Source organism: Montipora capricornis, chromosome 9 (genome assembly GCF_036669925.1).
Source record: "Montipora capricornis isolate CH-2021 chromosome 9, ASM3666992v2, whole genome shotgun sequence".
Taxonomy (NCBI): domain Eukaryota; kingdom Metazoa; phylum Cnidaria; class Anthozoa; order Scleractinia; family Acroporidae; genus Montipora; species Montipora capricornis.
Genome location: NC_090891.1, coordinates 41327926 through 41350425, shown reverse-complemented (window position 1 = coordinate 41350425; position 22500 = coordinate 41327926). Strand labels below are relative to the sequence as shown.

Sequence of the window (22500 nt, the reverse complement as noted above, 5' to 3'; positions counted from 1 at the left end):
CTCTGTGATGATTTTTTCAATAAAAATTCCCTTACGGCGATGTGTCTGTAATGTCATAAAATGTTATCTGTTGTTCTTTTTTTAATCCCCAGTCCTTTTTTCTAGCGCTAGAAATATCTTTTAGGGCTTCAGTCTCTGTGTTGCTATTTGTTGATCAACATCTTGGGTAATCAATCACTCGTGCTTGAATAAATTCGAACAAAAGCAGTGCATGTAAAGGGACCCCTTTTAAAGGTTGGCAGAAAAACTGAGCAAATTCAGGCCTAGGCTAGTAGGGAGGTATCCATGGCAACCCCACAAGCAGGAACACCCCCCATCCTACATGCAGCTACCAACTGGCACCATCACACTGAAAAGGTCAATTCAGTGGATCATAGTCACCTGACTTAAATACCAATGCCCCAAAGGGAGAAAGGGCGGAAAGGCATAAGAGTTGGAATCCGCAAAGATTTGCTAAAGGTAGGCAGCCAAATAAATGATGTGCAAAGATTAGCCATGAGGCAAGCATTAAGCTCCTGCAACCACCCCATAGATGAATCATGTAAGCTTGAAGACAAGGCTGTTGGCTGCACTGGCGTGGGTTTAAAACTTTGCCTAAATTACATGTACCTTTAGCCACATTTTATTATTATTATTATTATTATTATTATTATTATTATTATTATTATTATTCCAATGCCCCAAAGGGAGAAAGGGCAGAAAGGGATGAGAGCTGGAATCCGCAGAGATTTGCGAAATGTAGGAAGCCAAATAAAAGATCTGCAAAGATTAGCCATGAGAAAAGCATTAATTAACCCTTTCACTCCCAAGAGTGCCATTTAAGATTTTACTCTGTGTAACGCCAGACGATTTTACTCGTCAATGGGGAACCCCATGGGGGTGAAAGGGTTAAGCCCCTGCAACCACCCCATAGATGATGTAACCTTAAAGAAAAGGCTGTTGGCTGCACTGGCGTGGGTTTAAAACTTTGCCTAAATTACCTTTCGCCACATTTATTATTATCATTATTATTAAATATTATTATTATTATTATTATTATTATTATTATTATTATTATTATTATTATTATTATTGCTATGTAACATCACAGGCCCAAAAGGTGCTCCTGGCCTGGTCAATTATTTCTCTTGAGGGCGAGTAACAACAAGTTCCTAAAGTTCACAAGTTATGAAAGCAAGGTATAGTTATTAAATAAATGTTGCTTTATACCTGAAGAGCCATGAGAACAGTGGAAGACGCAAACAGAATCGAAGCAAAGAAAAGTTATAACAATATCATGTTGTTCATCTTACATTTTTTTTCAATTCGGCAGAAGCTATCTTTTTTCTAAATTATAAATTGTATTTCATTAATTCTCTGGGCCACACATGCTTACCTTAATATCCTTCACATCGAGGGTTTTAGAATTGAAATGGTTGCTGCTTATCTAAAAAGCAACATTTGACATTTGAGAATATAATTATTTTTATTTTAAACGATGAAGTGCTTAAGATCCCTACCATAGCAAGTTTTATAAAATGAATGCTTTTTATAAAACAACCAAAATCTCTGCCTTAATGAGCACTACAACATTTTTTTCAAAACCACCATCTAAGGAATACTTGGTTTGTTTCCTGTTTTGTTACCGGTACATTGCAAAGTGTCTAAAAGAGAGAAATCCATAAATTTGGTGATGGGTTCGCAAGTAAGGTAATAGGATAAGATATGCATGTACCTTATCTCTAATGATCTCTGCCTGGTCAGCTCGGTAAGCCAACATGCCAGTTTACAGAGTTGAGGTTGAAGGGCTAATTCCTGGTCAAAACAACATCTAGGTCATCATTGATGAGGTAGTAGTTGCTATCATGGGAAAGGTAAGACTTCCATGTGGCTCCAACAGAAGCCCCTTTTCAGTCCCAGTAAGGCTTATTGTCGATAGACATCAAACAATCCAGGACATTTGAAAAACATTGCGGGCCTACTCTTCGATACCCTTAGGTATAACCTCACCGGCCTCTTAAAATAAACCCCTTTCTAAGTTCAGGGGGTTTCAATACCTTTTGAAATAGATGCCTGGGCTAAACAAAGCAAGCGGTGGTCACTCTTCTTTTACAAAAGTTTGAGTCAAAATCAAGGCAGAGTAGCTGGTGGTGAGAGGCAAATTTCTGACAACATAGATGGTGGTATACAGCCTATACCGCCGGTGACACCTTCTAATGAAACCCCTCATAGTTAGATACAGCTTGTTCCTAATGTCATCCTCATGTCAAACATGTCAGTTTACAAAACAAAAAGAGAGTCCCTGGCATGTGACTCAACCTTAACTGACCAGTTTCAAAATTCTTTGAAATCTTTGTCTGTGATTGGGCACAAGAATATTTTTGTGCCCAATCAGAGGGCAGCTTTATTCATGATACTTTCCCGACTTCTTCTACGAAGGCATTGGCCACCAACCTCTGATGATCGCCTGTTCGCCAGGGGCTCTCTCTCTCTTTTGGTCTAATGTTAACTCACCTGTTTTGACTTCTCCTGGCCCAACGATCTGCCCCTCAAGGTCGACAAGGATGACTTAGTGTCTGTGTCCAGGGCACCCTAACCCTAATGGATTTTTTTCATACACAGTATGCCCAAAAGATGTTTACACCGAACTTTCCCCTTTTAGGTGGCTTCAGGTTAAAACATGTTTAGATCAAGTGCCTGTGTCCAAATCAGTATCTAGAAATACTTTCTCTGACACTGGGTGCCTGGCCACCATAAGAAACATTTGTTCAGACTAGCACACCTGAGCAACAGGCACCAAGTCTGAACGGGCCCCAAGATACAGTACAGTGTGTAACAACTTAATTTTATCTCCACCATCATTGTGATTATGATGATGATTCAATCAGATAACAGCCATCTCAATGGATGGGACCAATGAATAATTCATACTTTGAGAGATTTTAGAGCCAACCGAAGACTTGACCTTCTTCTAAGACTTGAATCCAATTTTTCATTTGTCCTTGAATTTAAAGTGTTTGACATCTGTTCCTGATGAAAAGAAAGAGATTCACTTATTTATTAAATTTAAATATTTGTTCAGAAGGACAAACAAAAAACACAGTGCAGTTTCAAATTAAGATACTAGATCAACATAGAGACGTGGAAGCAGCAATGCAATGCCCATTGACCTTCGATTTCTTTTTCTTATTTTCTCATTTTAAGAGGAATAGCATCTCGAAGCTCTAAGAAAACACGCAAACCAGTCCTAATTAATTATATTCCAAAGAATGAGCCTAGCATTGTAATCTTAATTTTGTTGTTTGAAGTTGGTATAAGGAAAGGTTATTTTTCTTTAGGGTTTTAAGTGATTATCCATTATCAACTCTTTTAAATAAATTAAGAGAAAACTTGACATCAATTAGATAAAAACACATAATTTACATACTGTAACTCCTTTGCAATGATTTTGCAGTAGGAAACAGAGCTCAAAGACAGCAATTTTTTTATTATTAAAATGCAAAAGCGTACATCACTTCAGCCACTGAATTTTCACTACATGTGACAAGACCACAATAAAGACTAGTTTTTTCCAATAGTAACAGCAGAATTTCACAAAAGTGTGCAGTTAATTTTATGAAACTAAGAAACATCAGACATTATTATTAACCACAAAAAACTTATGGTTTTTACAAGAAGGTGTTTCATCTATGTCAACCATAAAGTCAATTATAATTCAAAGAATGAAGCAAAAGACTCAAATGCAATACTGCAAGATGTCACACAAGAATTACGGTACACGCAATATTTCACGTTGCTGAATCATGACACGTTGTATGTAAGGTTCTTGATAAATTGAGGCAGCGTTCCCGAATTAGAAAAGTGATTTACTGTCAAGTTGATTTCTCACTATTAAATGGAACTAATGTCAGTAAATGGTTTAGGAATAATAAAGGAGCACAATAAATTGAGATGTAACGAAGTTTACACCAACTTAACAATGTACTATCAACACAGACATAAGGAAGATGAAAATAAAATGTTTCCTCTTGCTGTACACTGTATGTGTAACTATGTGTTAAAAGAAGTTATGTTACCTGTAATAGCATCCCCATTACTCTATACGACAAAAAAATATTGTTGCAGAAACTTAAAAAACAAATCTACACTGCATTGCAAATACGGGTTACAGATAGCAAGCCTTTGGGGTGTTAATTGTACCTGTGCTTGAATGTGGAGCCATTTATGCAAAAGAAACTTCCTAACACAAAAGTTATAACAACTTCAGTGCCTTTTGCTGCAGAGTAATGCCACACCAGTTGAGCTGACTTGCCTTCTATTTTCTTCCAAACTATAAATACTAAATTAGCGTCTTGGTTACCAATTTGATTATCTCTTTTTTTCACAAGAAATCAAATTATCGAGTGTTCCTATGTTATGAGAAATAATACAGAGCAGCAACGATGACTACTAGACAATGGCAACATAATTTAACTCATACTTCACCTTGTCAATGACAGGAAATTTTAGTTAAATTTGTCACTAATAGGTTACAGCCTAAAACAATAAAAGATTTACAACTAATGGTTTCTCAGACAAAATCAAACAAATTCACTTCCCTGTTGCATTTACAAAGCAAATGTTTACAGCAAACAATTTGTTTTCCTGTCAGTGTGGGTAGAAATGCTTTCATTTGGGCACACAACATACTTTTTGAAACTGGTCTAATTATTCAAATTTGTAAGGTTAAATACTTTGCCACTGAAAAATTACTTCTTTAAATCAAAATAGTCCCGTGTTGAGACCTACATTGTACACGTACGACAAAATCAAAATTAATTAACTTAATGTACAATAATATTAGGATATCTTTAAAAAAATAAGAAGCTGGAAAAGCATTTTTCACCATAAGAGAAAGACGAATGTTCTTATAGTCAAAAAGTGGAGGAGAAAAACAGAGGAAAGGTCTCCATGTTTAAGAAGCTTAAAACAATCGCCTTTTTATACTATTGGGACTACAAAATCGGCCTTCTGTTTTCAGTGAGCAAATATGTCTGCAACTGGGAACAGTCAAGGTAAGCTTAACACATTAATCCCATTTACTCTTCATCAAGGCTTAAAGCCATCCAGTTAACCTTGTATTTATTAAATTCAGGCAATTTGCCACGTCTCCGAAATTTATCTGAGAGCAGAGGATCAAACAGGGGTTAACAAATACTAGTGGGTCAGTCTACACATTTTTGTATGTTAAAAGTTGTCAGAAGAACCGCTGGAGAGGTCTTGCAAGGCAAAAAGCCGACAATTTAAGGGACTAACTTAACCTAACTTGAAGGGAACCTCCACTCTGACTAATGAATAATTTTAACCCCAAGAAAAATAATGTTTGTAATCAAATTTGTTGGACAACTTTCTGCCAAAAAGTGTTTGTATAAAAAAAAAATTAATTTGAGAATCACTTATTTTCACTTGAAATTTCCCAGGCACTGCCATCTTGAATAACAAATTGTGATGTATTACAGTTGCCCTTCTTGTTTTCACACAAGAGCTATTGTTTTGAAACAATTGGGAAACCATTACACATCATTATTATTATTCAAGACAGCAGGCCCAGGAAAAATTAGCTGCTCGGCACCCTAGATTTCAAAATTTCAGAGCTATGGGCTCCCTAAAACATTTCTTAGAGAACAGCCCTGTCAGCATACTGTAGGAAATGATCATTAAGTTAATTAAAGTAACAGAAGTAAGGACTGTTAGTTCACAATAATATCAGAGATGGCAACAAGGGTTTGTAACAAGGGCAACACTCGAAAAAAACTGAAAAAAAGTCATTAACTAATGCATTTTTCCTTTTTAGAGGAACATTGCCACAGCAAAGCAACCTAGCTGTTTCACCTCCAGCACCCCTTCCCCATGGAAGAACCAATTTGCACTAAACCATGTTTACTACCAGACATATAAGATTTGCATGACATCCAAACTTCTGGTCTGCGAATTTTCATGCCTAACTTTATGACAGGATTTCAGATAATCTAATTATTTGATTAATCTAATTATTAATCTAATATTTATTAGATGCATGCTGATTTTATTAAGTGTTACAAAGTGTCCCCTGTCTTTCTCTCTAACTTCAACATCAGTCTTTTATAGAATACCAACAGAATAACACCACGTAGTGTCCCTTCAACTGTGCTCATCATATACAATATATAGATTAAGCCAAGCCTAAAAGTGGAGCTCCTGGGTTCTTTATTCTTACAATAAGTTAACCTGTCTTGTCTTGAGCCTGCGATCCAATCAAAACTCAGTACATGGTCAGCGGTCAACTTGAAAAAAAAAAAATAGCTGACCTTGACGAGCTCTAAAGTTGAGCCCACCATATGATCATGTGATACTGGTCACATTGGCATTCATTGAGGGGTGGAGGTACATACGGTCGTATGGTTCATATGTTCCCATGATGAATGAATCAATGAACGAAATGATAATATGAGATCAAGTGAAGCTGTGACCCTCTCAGTTATGAATGCAATTTTAGCAATTGCAAAGACAAGCCTGAAAAATTCAGGGTTTGAATGGTCTGCATGTATACATGTCTCGCTAGTCGTCGTCGCAAAGTACATCAACAACGCAGCTCAACAGGGTCGAACCTAAAGCATACCATGGCACCTCTGGCAGTGTCACTATACAGTCCATGAATGACCTTGGAGCACAGCTTACGGCCAGCTGGAATAAGCTTTACGTTGGTTTTTCCTGCGGGAGGAAAACAGGAGAACCCGGAGAAAAACCCTCCAAGCAGAGAAGAAAACCAACACAAACTCAACCCTCTTATGGTGTCAGGTCTGGCAATCGAACCTGGGCCACATTGGTGGGAGGTGAGTGCTCTCACCACTGCGCCAACTCTGCTTCCCTGAGGTCTGTGACCTCATGATGCCCTTGCTGAATTTTTCAGGCTACTCATTTAGGAGCAGGGATGGCACAGTCGGTTAGTGCGCGGCCTTGGTGCAAGAGGTCCTGAGTTCGATTCCCGGATCTTGCATCCTTGTTTCGACTCCTTTCCTTTCCGTGTAGCTAAGTAGCTTTAAATACCCGTAAAACGGAGCACTGATGGAGAGGGGGGAGTAAAATGAGCGCACCGTCGACCTCAGGTTTGTCAGTTGAATTACTGTTACAAGTTATCGACGTTAAATAAGGTCTACTTTACTTTACTTTACTTTGCTAAAATTGTATTCATACATGTAACTGCAAGGATCACAGCTTCACTTGATTTCATATCTGCAGTTCGATATAAGATTTATTTCACATATCACTTCATTCATTGATTCATTCATCATGGGAACATATGAACCCATAAAAAATGACCAGCTCCCAACATCAGTGGCTTCATAGCTCACTTTGTTAGAGCGTCGCGCGGGTCACAGGTTCAAACCCCATTGAAGTCCAGGATTTTTCAGGCTTCTCTACGCAATTGTTAAAATGGCATTCATAACTGCGATGATCACAGTTTCACTTGACTTCATTGTCTTTCGGTAGTTAAGTGCCATCCCCCTTAACATAGGAAAAAATTGTCCTTTATATTATAAAAAAGTAAATTAAGGATTAACATCATTCGCATTTTCAGAAGTTGCAGAAATTGCCCTCGCCGCTGTGCAACTAGGGGCAATTTCCGCAACTTCTGAAAATACATGTGATATTAATTAATCCTTAATTTTACTCTGCCCCATGCACTTACCTATACTAGCAACAAATGGAAGATGGTTATAAAATCACTGTATGGTAGGAATTAAGCCAACAGAACTTGTCCTTACATATTTACAAGAATTTACAGTACTTACTCCAAAAAATTTATCTCCAGTTCTTTTCAAGGTTGATTAGAAAACCCAGGTTGACTCCTCTTCATGAAATAACCAGACTGGTTTTTTTTATATATTTTATAATGTTCATGATATTTTATCATTTACTGACAATTACCAAATATAACTTAGAGCAATTTTGGTCAATATTATTCTTATTTTATCAGCAAAAACAGAATTTCATTTCAGGAGCACTAATTTTTAAAACCACCAACTTTTCAATCAAAGCTGCGGGCAAAAAAATTACTTAGTAACAACTTGGAAACAAAACAAAGTACTGATACTTGATCAGAATATTCTGAAATAGTAAGTAAGGCACAAGGCCTTTGTAAAGTTGGCGAAGTCATGAATTTGAGGGTTAATAAAATGTTAGGAAGTCTTATCTAAAATTATCACCGAAAGTTTGAGGTTTAATGTTATTACAGTCAAACGGGCAGATTGTATTTATTCCTCACTGCTCAGCACTCAGTGAGACTTAATTAAATTAAAGATAACATTAAACTACGCTAAGTAACGTACTAACTTCCGCCTCTTGCCTTCTTCTTCGTAAACAATACCTTAGTTTCCATGATCAACAACTATAAATATTTTTATGGTGCCTAAGTACCGTTGACTTTTCGTTTGAGGAAGAAACCTCGAAAAGAATGCATGTAATGCCTCACGAATAAAGATCACCTCTCGAAAATACAAAGTTTCGTATTTGCGCATTCTTGAAGATCATCGATAAACTAATTCGGGTTTTCAAGAGTTTGTATGTACGCAACGTTTGTATTTTCTAAAAACGGTTTTCTCGTCTTTCTTGGGGTCTCTTGCCATACATTTTTAACAAGAATTTCAAAATGAGACGATGCCCAGTGGCTTTTGACACAAAGGATTGAAAAATGCGTGTTATGTATCATATCCACACCTATTTCTCCACCTTACAAAATACTTCGTGTACATTTTCTCTTTGGAGCAAATACCGATCTCACGTAATACAAAATTAACTATAAGTTTGACATCGTTAGTTGTCAAAGAAAGTCTAAATTTAATTGCTGAATCTTAAGAACAAAATTTCATACGAGAACTTTATCAAAACGCGTACCTTGAGTGATAGCGGGTATGTGACCACATATCGATATTCTCTTCAATTCTCAAATACTTGAGTGAAAGAGATCTTCCTTAATGCTTTCAACTTGTGCCAAGAGTTCTCTGATACGATAATACGATTTTTCCAGATCAAACCAAAGCCATTACCGATTCCTACTTCAAGGGCAATGAATTTAATACACTGACATTTTCTTGAGTTACCCAAGAGCCAATATCCGCCGACAAATTATTTCTTGGGATAATTGAAGTGTCACGATCTATCACGGATCGATGAAATTCATTACAGTCACGACTGCTTAATCGTTTTAAATGTGTGTCTGCACTTCTTGCAAGGTACGGTGATCCGACCAAGAGGAAGTGAAGTGATTTGACAAATCCGTGCTCTTGTAAAAACACAGAGCGCCCACACAATTCAAAGCGAGAGTTGAATCGATAAAATTCCTTCACTCTTCCGAAGGCGAAAACCCCGTTTGAACCCAAAAATTTTCAAGCTTTGTCAAATCACTGTAGGGACAATTTCCGCAAAGATTCCAATACCTTCAAACATGTCTTGCCTTCACTGAGCTCATTTCCCCTTTGTTTCGCAGTTGAAGGTTGTCCAGATCTGAATTCCATACAAAACAAAGCCGTCACAAAGATAAACAACTAGAGTCAACGCAAGACGTCATTCATCTATAGCATCGAGTAATTACCTCGACATTGCCAAGAGACGCTGGAAAGTAATTTGAATATCAAAAGAAAGCTTTCATGGAGCTTTTCGATTTCCTTCAGTGCAAATGAGGAACCTCGCGCGTTGTTTTCGAATCCAAGGCAGAGGCAATTAAGACCGTTCTTAGCCAATCAGAAGCTGGAATGAAAAAATTGACCAATCACAGACAGACATTTGTAGAGCCCAGTCTACCCAAATAAAGGGGTACTGTTGAGAATGCTCTCCAAGGGGTAGTGCAATAGATTGTTACTAAAAATCCGTAAAGCAAAGGAAACCTGTTTACCGATGGCAAACGAAAATTAACGGCTAATTTAGCTCTTAGAAACCATTCTTAAGTGTTTTTAGTTACGCGTACCAAAGATTAAAATGAATGGCAAATTGAAACCGCCGGGCTGACGTTTTCAAAATCTCCTCTTGCATCTTAGATGAACTCATTTTTCTTTTGAAATTTAATAACCCTTTCACTCCTGTAAGGGCCAATGAGACTTATAGATTTTACTCTGTCTAACGCCAGACGATTTTAGTCGTCAATGGGGAACCCCACAGGAGTGAAAGAGTTAATCGATTTTTATCTCACTGCGGTGATCCAGAAGCAATTTAAGAATGAAACGGTGAATTGAAATTGATTTAGTAAATTTATCGTCGAAATAAAGGGATAATTATCATGATACTACCCCTTTAAGGTGGCTCACACCAGTTTCAAGATCTTTCAACCAGCTTTCAAGAGAGCTTGTCATTAGAAGGATTGAAACTACAACACTTTATCACGTAACAGCAATGTTATGGTGCCATGTGAAATATCAATGATGCAGTCATTTTGGTGTTTGATATAGTACCATACCATATTCCTGTTGATGTGTTGTAGTGCCAATCCTTCTAATAAGAACACAGCTTTCAAGTGTTGAAACTAGTTTGAGCCGTTTCGGTTCGGTCCGACCAAGAGGGTCCGTCCGGAATATTTGGGACCACCTCTGGAGGTGGTCTACCCTGGGCACCAGAGGTTTTTCTCGCGTGCGGGGGGAATTTTCGGTGTCGGCCAAAGGCCGACACAGCTTAGAAAAGTCTCTGGCACCCAGGGTAGAGGTGGTCCTGTTTGACCGGTTGGTCCGGTCCGACCGAGACGTGCCGTTCCTTTTACAAAAGGAATTATAACCAAAATTCTCGTTTCCAGTCCCACTTCACTGTGATGTAACCGAAACTTCGGTCGAAACGTAAATGGAATACCTCGGTCCGGTTGGAAATTTAAACTTTTGATGAAAAATGTCGTTCCATTTTTTCCTTGGTTAGTTCCACTGGTCTCCGACCTGATGGTGAGGCATAATGGAAAGCTCCCTGAAGTACGGTGTGACAGGTGTGACAACAAGCAGAGATGGCAAATGTACAGCTACGTGAATACAAACTCGCACAAGCACAACATCAGGGGCGGGTATATCGTTTGTTAATGAACAAAGCAAGCGGGTTACATTCTCATTAAGAAAAGGGCTGGAGTGCCTCTTTGATAAAAACTACAAACGCCAGACATTTATTTGCAGTGTGGTGTGTAATTAGCAAAAGGTTTCCAAGCATATTTAACACGAGCAGTCCTTCTTTCGTGTTGACGGGCACGAGAAAAAATAACCGCGGGAAATCTGGATTCGAGGGGGATTTCTCTTTGGCAAAAGGAACTTTTACCAAAAAGTTGAAAACATGAAAAGAAAGTTTACGCTGATACTAGATTAAGTTAATCGGCTTTCGAACAACCGGGCCCAGATTTGGCGCGGCCATTTTTTTTCGTTCCTATCTTATCCTCTCTCCAGGTATCCATCGACTACATCCAGGGACTGCTCGTATACCCTATCATCACAGTGTAATTAGCAAAACGTTTCAAAACTTATTTTACCATCTTTATCAGGATGAGATACCATACTAAATTAAATTTAAGGCAATTTGTTTGATACGCAATGTCAGGCGCTCATAGCCATTCCAGGAGCCTACATCCCCAATATTAGGTCTATGGAATGTAAAACCCTGATGAAGCAAGGCAGTGCCTTTCGAAATATTGGCTTTTTTCAGTATATTCCATCATCCTTGCTCTTTTTTCCCCTTTCTCATCCTTCGTCAAACTTAAGAGAACTCTTTTTTTTTTTGCCTCAAACATGCTCCGAGAAATCCCTTACATGTTGAAAATCCTGCTTGCTGTTTTTGCCTGGGACCACTAGCCCTTCTGAGTGGAAAAGGAAAAGAACTTTCTTTAAGTATCTAGTCGTTCTAGCGGTGGACTGCTAATTGGGGACACAGTAAACTGAATGTAACAATTAACGCAAATCAAGTCAAATGTTGGTTTTTAGAAAGGGAAACAAAAGATTCGATCGGACTATTGCGCTGGAGGGCATGGGAGGACCAACAATCAGGATCTTTAAACAACTGAGGAGAAAGTACTAATTACGTAATGACATCTGCAAACGAGTGGTTAGGCTGTGTAGCCTTCTCGGATAAGGACGATAAGCCAGGGACCCCATCTCACCGGCAGCTCTTCAATGTTCATAGCCCAGTATGGGACGTAAAAGAACACACACACCATTCGTGGAGTTGAGGTCCGCTGTTCTCTCAGTGTGATATATCATGGTTGGGAGGAAAAACGCTCTGGGATACTATCTATACCATGCCACTCTAAACTCCAAGGATGATCAGGATGACACTTGAGTCAGAAGTTTTCAATCAATCAATAACTTTATTTAAAATTTCCGAATTCCTGACTTTCTTGTCTAATTTTGACCAGAGAAGTGGACCTAGATATCGTAAACTATGCTTTCCGTACGTCACGGTATTGAATTTTGGTATTACAAAATCTGAATTTCTAAGGCTATAGCGATTGATGTCATTGTTTTGGAATATTTCTTTAATGTATGAAGGACAAAGTTCATTCTTTACTTTATACATAAGAATAGCAGTGTCTTGTAGTCGCCTGTTCTTTAAGGTGGGTAACTTTGCCGACTGAAGTAACTCGTCAAAGGTTCCAGATTTCTTATTATAAATTGCTCTAGAGGTTCTTTCTTGGATTTGCTCCAGTTTCCTATTGTCCGAAGAGCGAAAAAAATTCCAAACGATATGACAATACGTCAGCTGAGGCAGTATGGCAGACTTGTATATAATAAGTTTGGCTCTGGAAGAAAGTATATTACGTAGTCTTGTTAGAACACCCACTTTCCTTCCTGCTCATTTGCATATTTCACTGACATGTTTACTGAAATCCAGGTTTTGGTCTATTGTTAGCCCCAATAGTCTAAGGTCAGAACCACACTTTATTTTTACATTTGACATGCTCATTATTTGGTACTTTTCAAAATTACCTTTCAGTAAATATGACTCGTACCACTCAGATATGATTTCACCTTCTTTATTTTAAGTATCATGTACTTCCTTAACCGTCTGGCCTGCTGGGTGCAGCTGATGGTCGTCAGCATACATCGTTAAGTCCCCAGGTTCAGGTCAAGAATTGGAAGTCGGAAGTCGGACTGTGCGTCAGGTCACGTGACCCAAGAGAACGGATTTCCTGTCTTCTGTCCGATAAAAGATGGAAACGGAAACCGATCATTAATAAGTTTTCGAACTAAGTGGATGGCTCCGTCTTCAGGCAACAATTCATTTGTTAGTGTCGATTTTGAAACCGTTTTTACATTGAAAAAAAAAGCACGTGAAAAGCGCTACCAAGCGAAAGATAATGGAAATCTTCCTAGTTGGGAAGAAAAAAATAACTGTATGTAGCAAAACAGAAGCACTGGATCTTGGAGAAGGACCTAATCAGCGATTTAAGAATTATCGACAACGAAAAAGAAGTAAGGGCTGATTAAATGGTGAAGGAAAATATTATGCTGAGCCAACATTTCGAAAGGCGCGATCTTTCTTCATGAGGGTTTCACAACGACTCCGACACTTAATTTAAGCCTAGTTTTCTTATGTCGGGAAAATCCCAGACGATCGGGGATTTCGCAGTTTCCCGACCGTCCCAGATTTTGCCGACATATCTGAAAATCGCCAGGCGCTTGTCCCAGATAAATGGAAAGTGCGCCAAACCAACAGTTGGCCAAACCTTGCAATTTGCAATTTAGAGGATTGGTAACGAGCTAAAACCATCGCCGACGTCTGCGACAGTACAAATTTGAGTTTTCATATGTCGGGAATCATCGCCGACGATCGCAAAAATCTGGGACGCGTCGGGAAAATAGAAACGCTTCCTATTTTCCCGATTCGTCCCCCGACCATCCCAGATTATCGAGGATGTCTACGGTTGAAGGTTTTCACTAGTCCGCAAAATCTGGGACGGTCGAGAAACTGCGAAATCCCCGATTGTCTGGGATTTTCCCGACATATGAAAACTAGGCTTTAACCGCACTGAGTCATTGCTTATAAAACAATGATGAACGTGAAGAGGCAGTGTTTCGTTGTGTTTTGGACGCGAGTGAAAACCATACTCGTCACCATGCCAGTCGCAGCCCACTCGCGGCCCAAATGTTAACATTTAGTTATTCAGGAGTAAAAATAAAATATTCCGCTAGCTACGCAGGCTGGGTGAGTTGAGGACGACGACCCAGTCAACCATCCTGTTTTCTGGCACCCGTCCACATTACTGACCTAATGAATAAGTTCAAATTAAAACAGGCAAGGAAGCGGAAAAGAAAAATAAGCAAATCAAGCTTATAGGAGAACTGCACGCAACCGAATAAGCCATCTGAGCCCAGCTGGGCCCAGTTGTTCGAAAGCCGATTAACTTAATCCAGGATTAGCGTAAACGTTTGTTTCATTTTTTCAACTTTTTGGTGAAAGTTTGTTTTGCTTATTTTTGTTTTTCAAGATTGACTTCTTCTATTGTAAAGTTGTGCTGAATATCAGCGTTGAACAGCATTTGGGAGTAGAGAAATAAACTCCTTGGTCAATTTTTAATCTGGGATTAGCGTTAATCGGCTTTCGAACAACCGGGCCCTGGTCAATTGCAAATTCAATCTAAAACCTGCAGATGTGAAACGATTTTCCAAGTATCATCACTCCAGATTTTCTTACGCAAAACATCATCACATGGCAATAATAAGTTTTGCTTAGGAAATCGCTTCATAACCGCAGTTCCAATGTATAGATTTCACGTATCTTGCATTATACTGACAAAATTACTCGTTGGTGAGCAATGAACGGCTTCTCAGAAAAGACAACAACTTCCAAAGTTTTTTTTCAAAGCGATGAAATCCTAACATTGTTGCTGAACTTTTAATCTCAGATTTAAAGAGATACTCTACCCCTCATAACAACTTTTGCTCAAAAGGTAGTCTTAAAATCATAAATGAGGAAAAACGATAAAATATATGAAAACAAAAAGTAGAAAAGTCTGAAAATCGCCGAGAAACAGCAAACATAGAGCAGAACTGTCATTCAATGAGTTCAGTTTCCGCATATTAAAGGATGTCTTGCGTCATGTGGTTTATCTTTTTCTTGGTGAGTTATGAAGTTCTGCTCGTTGACGTCAATGTAATTTATATGTAGATGCGTATGACGTCACATAGGCCACGAAAGAAACGCCTGCGACGGCCATTTTGGAGTTCCAAACTCATCCTTCTGGAATTGAACTATATTTTCGGGCCGATATTTTCTTTTGCTGCTGTTTAAATATGTGGCCTCTGTTTTGGTATTTTTTCTCCGTTTACCTTTCAAGAGTCGAGAAAGGAGGACAGAGTTAGTGTTGACATATTTTCCTGCCACGTCCACAGGAAGCCATTGAAGCAGATGTGATGCAAATCAATGCAAATCGAGTTGCCTGGCTCAGAAATTGATTACAAATCAGAAACAGGGGCGACGACTTGTCAGACGCAAATCGGAAAAAGGGGCGACATGTTCAGCATATAACTTCAACTGCCTTTTATACCATCTTAGGCAGGGGCAGATGTAGTGAAAACTACTACTACTGTCAACATATTTTCCTCCCACGTCGACAGGAAGCCTTTCTCGTGGAACAGTGTCACATTTACTCTGGGTTCGAAATTTAAGCTGAAAATCTGTACGGGCAAAACCAAAGTTTATATTTCAGATTAAACAATTTTTTTTTTGAAAAATTAAAAATATTGGTACTTGGGTTTAATAAAGGGATACGAGCGTTCTGAACGGCCAAGGATCGTTAAATAAGTATAACAAATAATCACTCGCACGAGTTATTGAAATGACAAGCCTTTGCTTGATTCTTAAAGAAGCGTGACCATACAAACTGATACAAAGTGAAAGTCCCCGTGATATCGACCTGATCGAGTTCTGTGAGTTGTGGTGATTATGTAATAGTCAAAACAAATATTTTGGTCTTTTTCAAGGAGTATCATCAAAAAATGTTCTTATTTTTTTTTGGTACGCTTCTACTTTTATGCACACTTATTTCCTACATGTATATGATGTGTGATTTTTATTCTTTTTATTAGGACTTTTCAGTAATGGTTTTAAAGTTTGTTTGCGTCACATTTTCATGGCTAAAAAACTATTTGATTATCAATTCTTTGTCCGATTAATATACAATCTCCAGCATTTTTCGTACGATTATTTAAATGAGTTTTTTGATTTCCGAAGATTTTCCGAAGATCGAAGAAATCGATAATTTCAACCGATATGTTTGATGCTGCAAGAAGCACATGTCTTGCTCACCATGAACCGTATTTGTGTATTTTTCAACCCATTTGCAAGACATTACAGCATATATTCAGTGGTACAACCCACATTTTTGGCCCCGATGGTACGCCATATATCAAACACAGGGAGCAGAGGAGTCCTATTTGACCGTTTTTCCAGTTAACCGTACAATTCAGCGCGAATCGATCTTGTTGATTGTACATACTTTTGCTAAGTTTCATTATCTATATATCGTAACATTATTATCCAAGTTATTGCAATTTAATATCGTAGTTACTGTGTAATTTGTATTGTTATTTCAGAGTACATTCGGAGATACTAGCATATTTCTTTGCTACGCTAAAAAATCCGAATCGAAATAAAGTTATGTATGTATGTATGTATGAATGACCGTACGTGATCAAACGACACACAAACGATCGTGTTACGGATGATACAATGGTTCGTCGCCCTCGGGCGACGAACTCCGGAAAGCCAAGCTTTCCGTACGAGGCACGAAGTGCCGAGAGCAGAAAAAGTTAGTGACCTCTAGTGACAAGCCCACAGTTATTTTCATTTCGCGGATGGATTTCATCCGCAGAGGAACACGATAGTTTGTATGTAGTTTCATCACGTACGGTGATTAAAATCAACAAGATCTATTTGCGCTGCAATTGTACGGTAAATTTAACTGGAAAACAGTCAAATAGGACTTCTCTGTTCCCTGTGCATCACACAGCATCCAGCTACTCAGCGAATTCTTGCAGGAAGCGCCTATGAAAGAGGCACTTGTGAAAGTAAAATGATGATGGCAAAAAACCAGACCTTTGACAACTGAGTCGAGTGGTCCTGTCAACGTTTGATTAACACGCTTTGGACCTCAGCTGGGTTAGGAAATTTGACTCGTTTTAGAAATTGAACGGAAGCAAGTGCCAGTTGGGAAATCAAACGGATTCATTTTGAACGTCAAACAGTCGTTTATAGAAATTAAACTGTTCCAAATTTTGGAAATCAAATCACTTTTTAAAAGATCAAGCCACGTTGGAAAAATGTTGGAAGTCAAAGACTCGTTTACGCGGACAAACTCTGGAAATCAAAAACTCGTTTTTTAAATTAAACGGAAAACGGTTGGTACTAAAAGTTCCTTTTACAGGGTTGCCACAGTCAGGAAAAAATCAGGAAAAACAAAAAAAAAAAATCAAGGTTAGGGAAAAATCAGGGAAAATCTTAAAATATTGTCAAAGTCATTCAAAAGTCAGGGAATTTTATTTTTCGTAGACAGTTCACAAGATTTTGCACACAAAATCCTGTGAAAAGCGGAAAGAAATCAAAAACGAAAAGAAAAAAAATTGACGGTCTTCAAAAGAAGCTTAAGCAAAGTGAAAATTCTTTACAGGTCAGGGAAAAGTCAGAAAATTTTTTGTTACTGATGAGTGGCAACCCTGTTTTCCAAATGAAAAATGAAACAAAAGAAATCAGCACATTTTTTAAACCATTGAAAATTCTTAATAATAATTAGATAAATAAAAAAAAATCCCACTTGCCAAGTTGCTTGCATTGAGGTAGAAATATTAAACCTCGACTAGATTTTTCGCTATAAGATCTATCAAGAGCAGAATCAAAACGAATATCAATGCTACCCCTAGCTCGAACACCGAAAATTCTCGTCTACTGCGTTGACATAATACATAATTTTCGATATGATTCACTTCGCTTTCTACAAACACTTATTTATTACCATTGCAACCAATCTCTAATGATGCAGATTAGTGCTACAATGTACACTCGGGGGAGTTGGGAGAATTCTCCACAGTTATGCAAACCCTCGACTGCGTCTCGCGTTTACCCGGCATAACCGTCTCGAATTCTCCCACCTCCCCCTCGTGTTTTGATGAGGCTATGGAAACACGGACAACGTCCTCTATTTCTTAAAAACTAAAGTAGTTGTTCAAGCACAGCGCCCCGCCCCATTCCCCTCGCGGCTTATCCACTCTTTGCGTCCCTTGCCAACAATTCTCGCCTGGCTAAGTTCTCTCGGAGATAGTGATCTTCCACAGAATAGAAAATGAAGCAACTACTGATATCCAAATTAAGATAACCAGTTAAAGCCTAATAGGAGAAGGTAACATCAGCAATGAAACGTCTTTTCTCTAGAGTGGGATCAGAAAGAGAGGTAACCGCGATGTTTATTCACCTATTGAGAGGATACCTTGCTATGATGCAGTGGAGATCTTAGGGGTCTCCTTTCAAATTGACAGCAAATTTTCTGCACAGCTGAAGAACAAACTTATTTTAATAAGTTTGTTCTTCGTTTCAGTTGCTGATGTTACTTTCTCCTATTAGGCTTTAAATGGTTATTTTAATTTGGATATCAGTAGCTAACAAATCCCTACATATCCTTTGAACGCTGCGCAAAGAGGGGTACAATCAATTAGAAATTGACCTCTTTAATATTATATAGTTTTCCCAAAAGTTACTTATGCATTATCTGTCTAAGCTGTATCCTACTCTGATCTTACACCTGTACCATGTTTCTTGGACCGCTGTTTTAAAAGGAAATAAACATCCAGTTTCACTCACGTGATCAAGAGCCATAAATTTCAATGAAAGCAAAAGAAGACGCTAGCATAATAATAGCTTTCAATTCCCGGAGGATTGGCGCGGGAAACCAACATGGACCCCATTTCATTGTTGGGGGACACCAACATGGCGGCCATGACGTCATGAGAAATCCAAGAATACGATTACTTGGTGAGACAAGATCGCAAAATGTTTAGGAAAATTATGAACTCTACAGGACATCCACTTTTACCTATAATACCTCGTGTCAAACCTTCTAGCTACCAACTTACGAAAGAAACTTGTTATAAACCTAAGATTAATACCATGCATTATAAAAAAAATCTTATTAATCGCTTAATTTTTAAATATGAATTAGCTTTGTAATATATTAGTTGGATTCTTATTTATACGTGCTTGTATTAACAAAAGATATGTACCTTTATCTTTTGATGAATAAAGACCTTATTATTATTATTATTATTATTATTATTATTATTATTATTAAAGTGTGCAATTCCGGTTCATCAATCGAGTTTTGTACGGTAGTCACTCGCACCAGATTCAAAACCAACCTCGTTCCCAGGGTGCTCTCCTATGTGGACGAGTAAGGCAGGGTGCAGGGGTCGTGTTTAAAATATTTGATCATACATCGAAGGAAAAACCTTAAATAACAGTACAATGACCACAACCAGGTTTTCTGAGCCAGCGAGACTGAGCACCCCAGCAAACCATTGTTTTAACGAAAACCGCTGGTCAGCAACCTGGTTCTGGTCATTGCTGTCTAAGGTCTTCCATATCGAGGCCATAGCAGGACGTGGCCAACACCGGAAACAAGGATTAACCCAATTAGGTATGACCCACGTCGGTCGCGCACGGTAGACATGTCGCTGACATATCAAACGGAGCTGCACAAGCACTTTCAAGTCGTCGGGGTCCCATCACTCGCGAGTGTTTTTTTTAGCCGGTGCCTTCGAAGTAGTCCCAGTACTTGGTTCAAACTCAACGCTGAACTATTGCAAGTCGTTCTGCGATGGATAAAATACTTGATTGCTGAACTGCTGCGATTCATTCTGCGATGGATAAAATAACTGCTGAGTCTGACTGCAGGACGGCCAAGACGAGTAAAAGGGCGGGCAATATGTAAAGGGATGGAATCCATCAGAATGATATTAAAAGTTCCCGTTCGCCATGCTTCTCTGGTGTGCGGCAGAGTGCAAAATAGAACATGGCCATACTGGGACCAGACATGCCCAGCTCTGAAGCAGGACATCGGCGCTTTTGATCTTAAGTCCTCCGCGGCTCGTATGTCCGCTGTCGCGACAGAAGGGTCGCGCTCCGCTTGCCTTAGAGAGGTGGTGACACATTCTATGCCTATCCAAACACCTATGTATTTGAATGCAATCCCTGCCTAAAAAAAAGACCCCTGGGAACGAGATTGATTTCAAAACGAGGTTGATTTCAAAACGAACCTTGTACAGTCTCCTTTGGACGCGCTCAATCATATCAATGTTCTCCCTAGTGTGTGGCGACCAAACTACTGAGCTATACTCCAACTGGGATCTAACTAATGAACAGTACTGGATTCATCAACCTGGGCACATCATATATGCCGCACATCATATATGCCCTTGCAAGTCCGCGAAATAAGTCCCATTTGTTAAAATACATTAATCAAATAATTGATTAATGATGAATGATCTACATTGTTATCAAGCAGAAGAAAGATGAGAGACCTTTTATTGACGTCAAAAACCTCTGTATGTCTCGCAGTGTGGACCAAGGTGTCAGGTTCTATATGCAAAAGAGATAGAGTTATATAAACAGTCTGGAAGAGCAATTGTGATCGAATCACCTTGGTCAGGGAGTTTTTTGCTTTCCTTCACTATGGTTTAAAATCGAAGGATTCTCTCAAATATATTTAAATAATTATTATTCCATGGACGCAGTTTGGATATGACGCGGTAAATAGCCAACGAAAGGCGTGGCGCCAAGTTGGCTACAACCACCTCAGTCTCGTATCCATATTACGAATTTCTCGCTCGGCGCTTTCCGTGATACGGTGAATAGCTTGATAACAGCCAATATTTAGGTAACTAACCAGAGCGCTATCTTTAATTTAACAACTACAGGACTGTATGATCGTACAGTGCATTTCTAGGCTCACGTTTCTCTCTTCCTGGTATCGTGGCAATCATGCAGCACATCATTTATAAACATTGAACATCGAGTTGTTCTGAAAGGCAGACTTACCGTTCCTTGCACTCGTCCGAAAAGACTGGAAAGTCGGTTCCTTCTGCAGGTACCGGAGCACAGCTTACGTAGAACAAAAGAAAGATAAGACAGAAAACAAAAAAACTCCAAATAAAGACTTGTCCCAAATGACCAAAAATACAATGCTTTCCGGTACATGCAGAGAGACTCGGAAAGTCTGAGTACATTTGAAGATCATGATAATGTACAGGAAGCCCTTGTTCTTTGCTTTATATGATTTGAAGACACAGAGTTTTAGTCCAGCCAAGCCTTGAACCCGCGACCTCTGGATTCTCGTTTGCTTTTGTTTTTTTCAACTTACAGATAAAATCTCTTCTCATGTGACACTTCTGACGTAAGTGTTCTCGGCTTGTAATTTTTCAGTTTCGCATTTCATGGCTACTGAAGACGGGAACTGACGAGATTAGCGATTTTTTTGCAACTGTGAAAGACATTTAAAGAGCAATTGTATAAAGGGAGTCTTTCCAAGCTTGAAAATTGAAAAGCAAGTCAAACAAACATAGAAAAACAAACGTCACACAAACGTGGTACTTTTAGATCAAAACATCTTGCTGATCAACACATGCCGTTACATCTGGCGACTAATCGAATATTAGCTTTAGACGATCTCGCATAGCTACTTGACTGCATGAGGAAATCAAACCAAACTAGTTTGATTTTGAGCTTAGGTATCATTAGAATACTCTTCCAAAGTGGGCAGATTTTCTTCTGGCTTATGAGAAAATTAAGGCAAAGGTCATGCGCGATCAATTGAGCTTAGGGTAATTCCTATTACACATAACCTGCAGGCGGGGGAACACTTGCCCTCAAATATCTGACAGCGTCGTGCGTAAAGTTCTGCTTGAGGAGGCTCAACGCTCATGTCACCTGATCCGATGTTTGAGTTGATTTTATCGCAGAAAGCACAGGGTAAAGAACACAGTTTGGAGCAATTCATTGAAGACTAGACTCAGACAGTTGACAAGAATTTAATTGCAATTGCAAGTGAGTTAAACTTGACTGACATCAACGACGGAGTCCCCGGGCATTGCAGAAGGGACTGAAGGAATTATTCACCCTGTCCAAGATAACTGTCTTTGGGTTCGGATAATTTGGCTTCCAAGGCAACGTGAGTAACTTGAGTTTACGGATATAAGCAATAATTCTCATCACCATTCCTTTAATACTACCCATGATCTCTGGCCAAGAAGTTTGCTTTCAATTAGTGAATCTGAATTGTTTATCAACACGAGTGCAACGTATTCACTCGTTTTCGACCCAGTTTAGAAACAAAATGTCGACCCAGGAAACGATACAACAGATTACATCCTTAGATGAAGCTAAACGAAAGCTTTCGAACGGAAACGTTACTAGCTCCAAAAGTAGCGAATTTCCCGCTCTCTAAGGTTTTTCTGGCTTTGATTCACTTCACTGAGTGAAATCAAACGATTGTATTTTGGCGTCTTC

At 38.8% G+C, this 22500-nt stretch overlaps 2 protein-coding genes across 5 annotated transcripts in view; one reads left to right on the top strand and one right to left on the bottom strand.

Moving 5' to 3' along the window:
* The window catches only part of LOC138016763 (neuroepithelial cell-transforming gene 1 protein-like), a 39346-nt gene extending 29642 nt beyond the window's left edge, over positions 1 to 9704 (bottom strand). Inside the window, exons 1-4 of one of the 4 annotated variants that reach the window (XM_068863947.1) lie at positions 9590 to 9704; positions 9435 to 9501; positions 2911 to 3009; positions 1376 to 1426 (exon numbers count right to left, since the gene is read on the bottom strand). In XM_068863947.1, coding sequence (XP_068720048.1) covers positions 1376 to 1426; positions 2911 to 3009; positions 9435 to 9501; positions 9590 to 9597 — 225 coding nt within the window. In that variant the 5' untranslated portion in view covers positions 9598 to 9704. Of the gene's footprint in view, positions 1 to 1375; positions 1427 to 2910; positions 3010 to 4179; positions 4380 to 8892; positions 9401 to 9434 lie in introns of those variants that run through there. The other 3 variants (XM_068863946.1, XM_068863948.1, XM_068863950.1) reach the window with 3 other exon arrangements.
* An 11334-nt stretch (positions 9705 to 21038) lies between these two features.
* LOC138017601 (uncharacterized) overlaps positions 21039 to 22500 on the top strand; it is a 42833-nt gene continuing 41371 nt past the window's right edge. The window contains exon 1 of the mRNA XM_068864643.1: positions 21039 to 22162. The gene's annotated coding sequence lies outside the window, so the exon portion shown is untranslated. The remainder of the gene's footprint in view (positions 22163 to 22500) is intronic.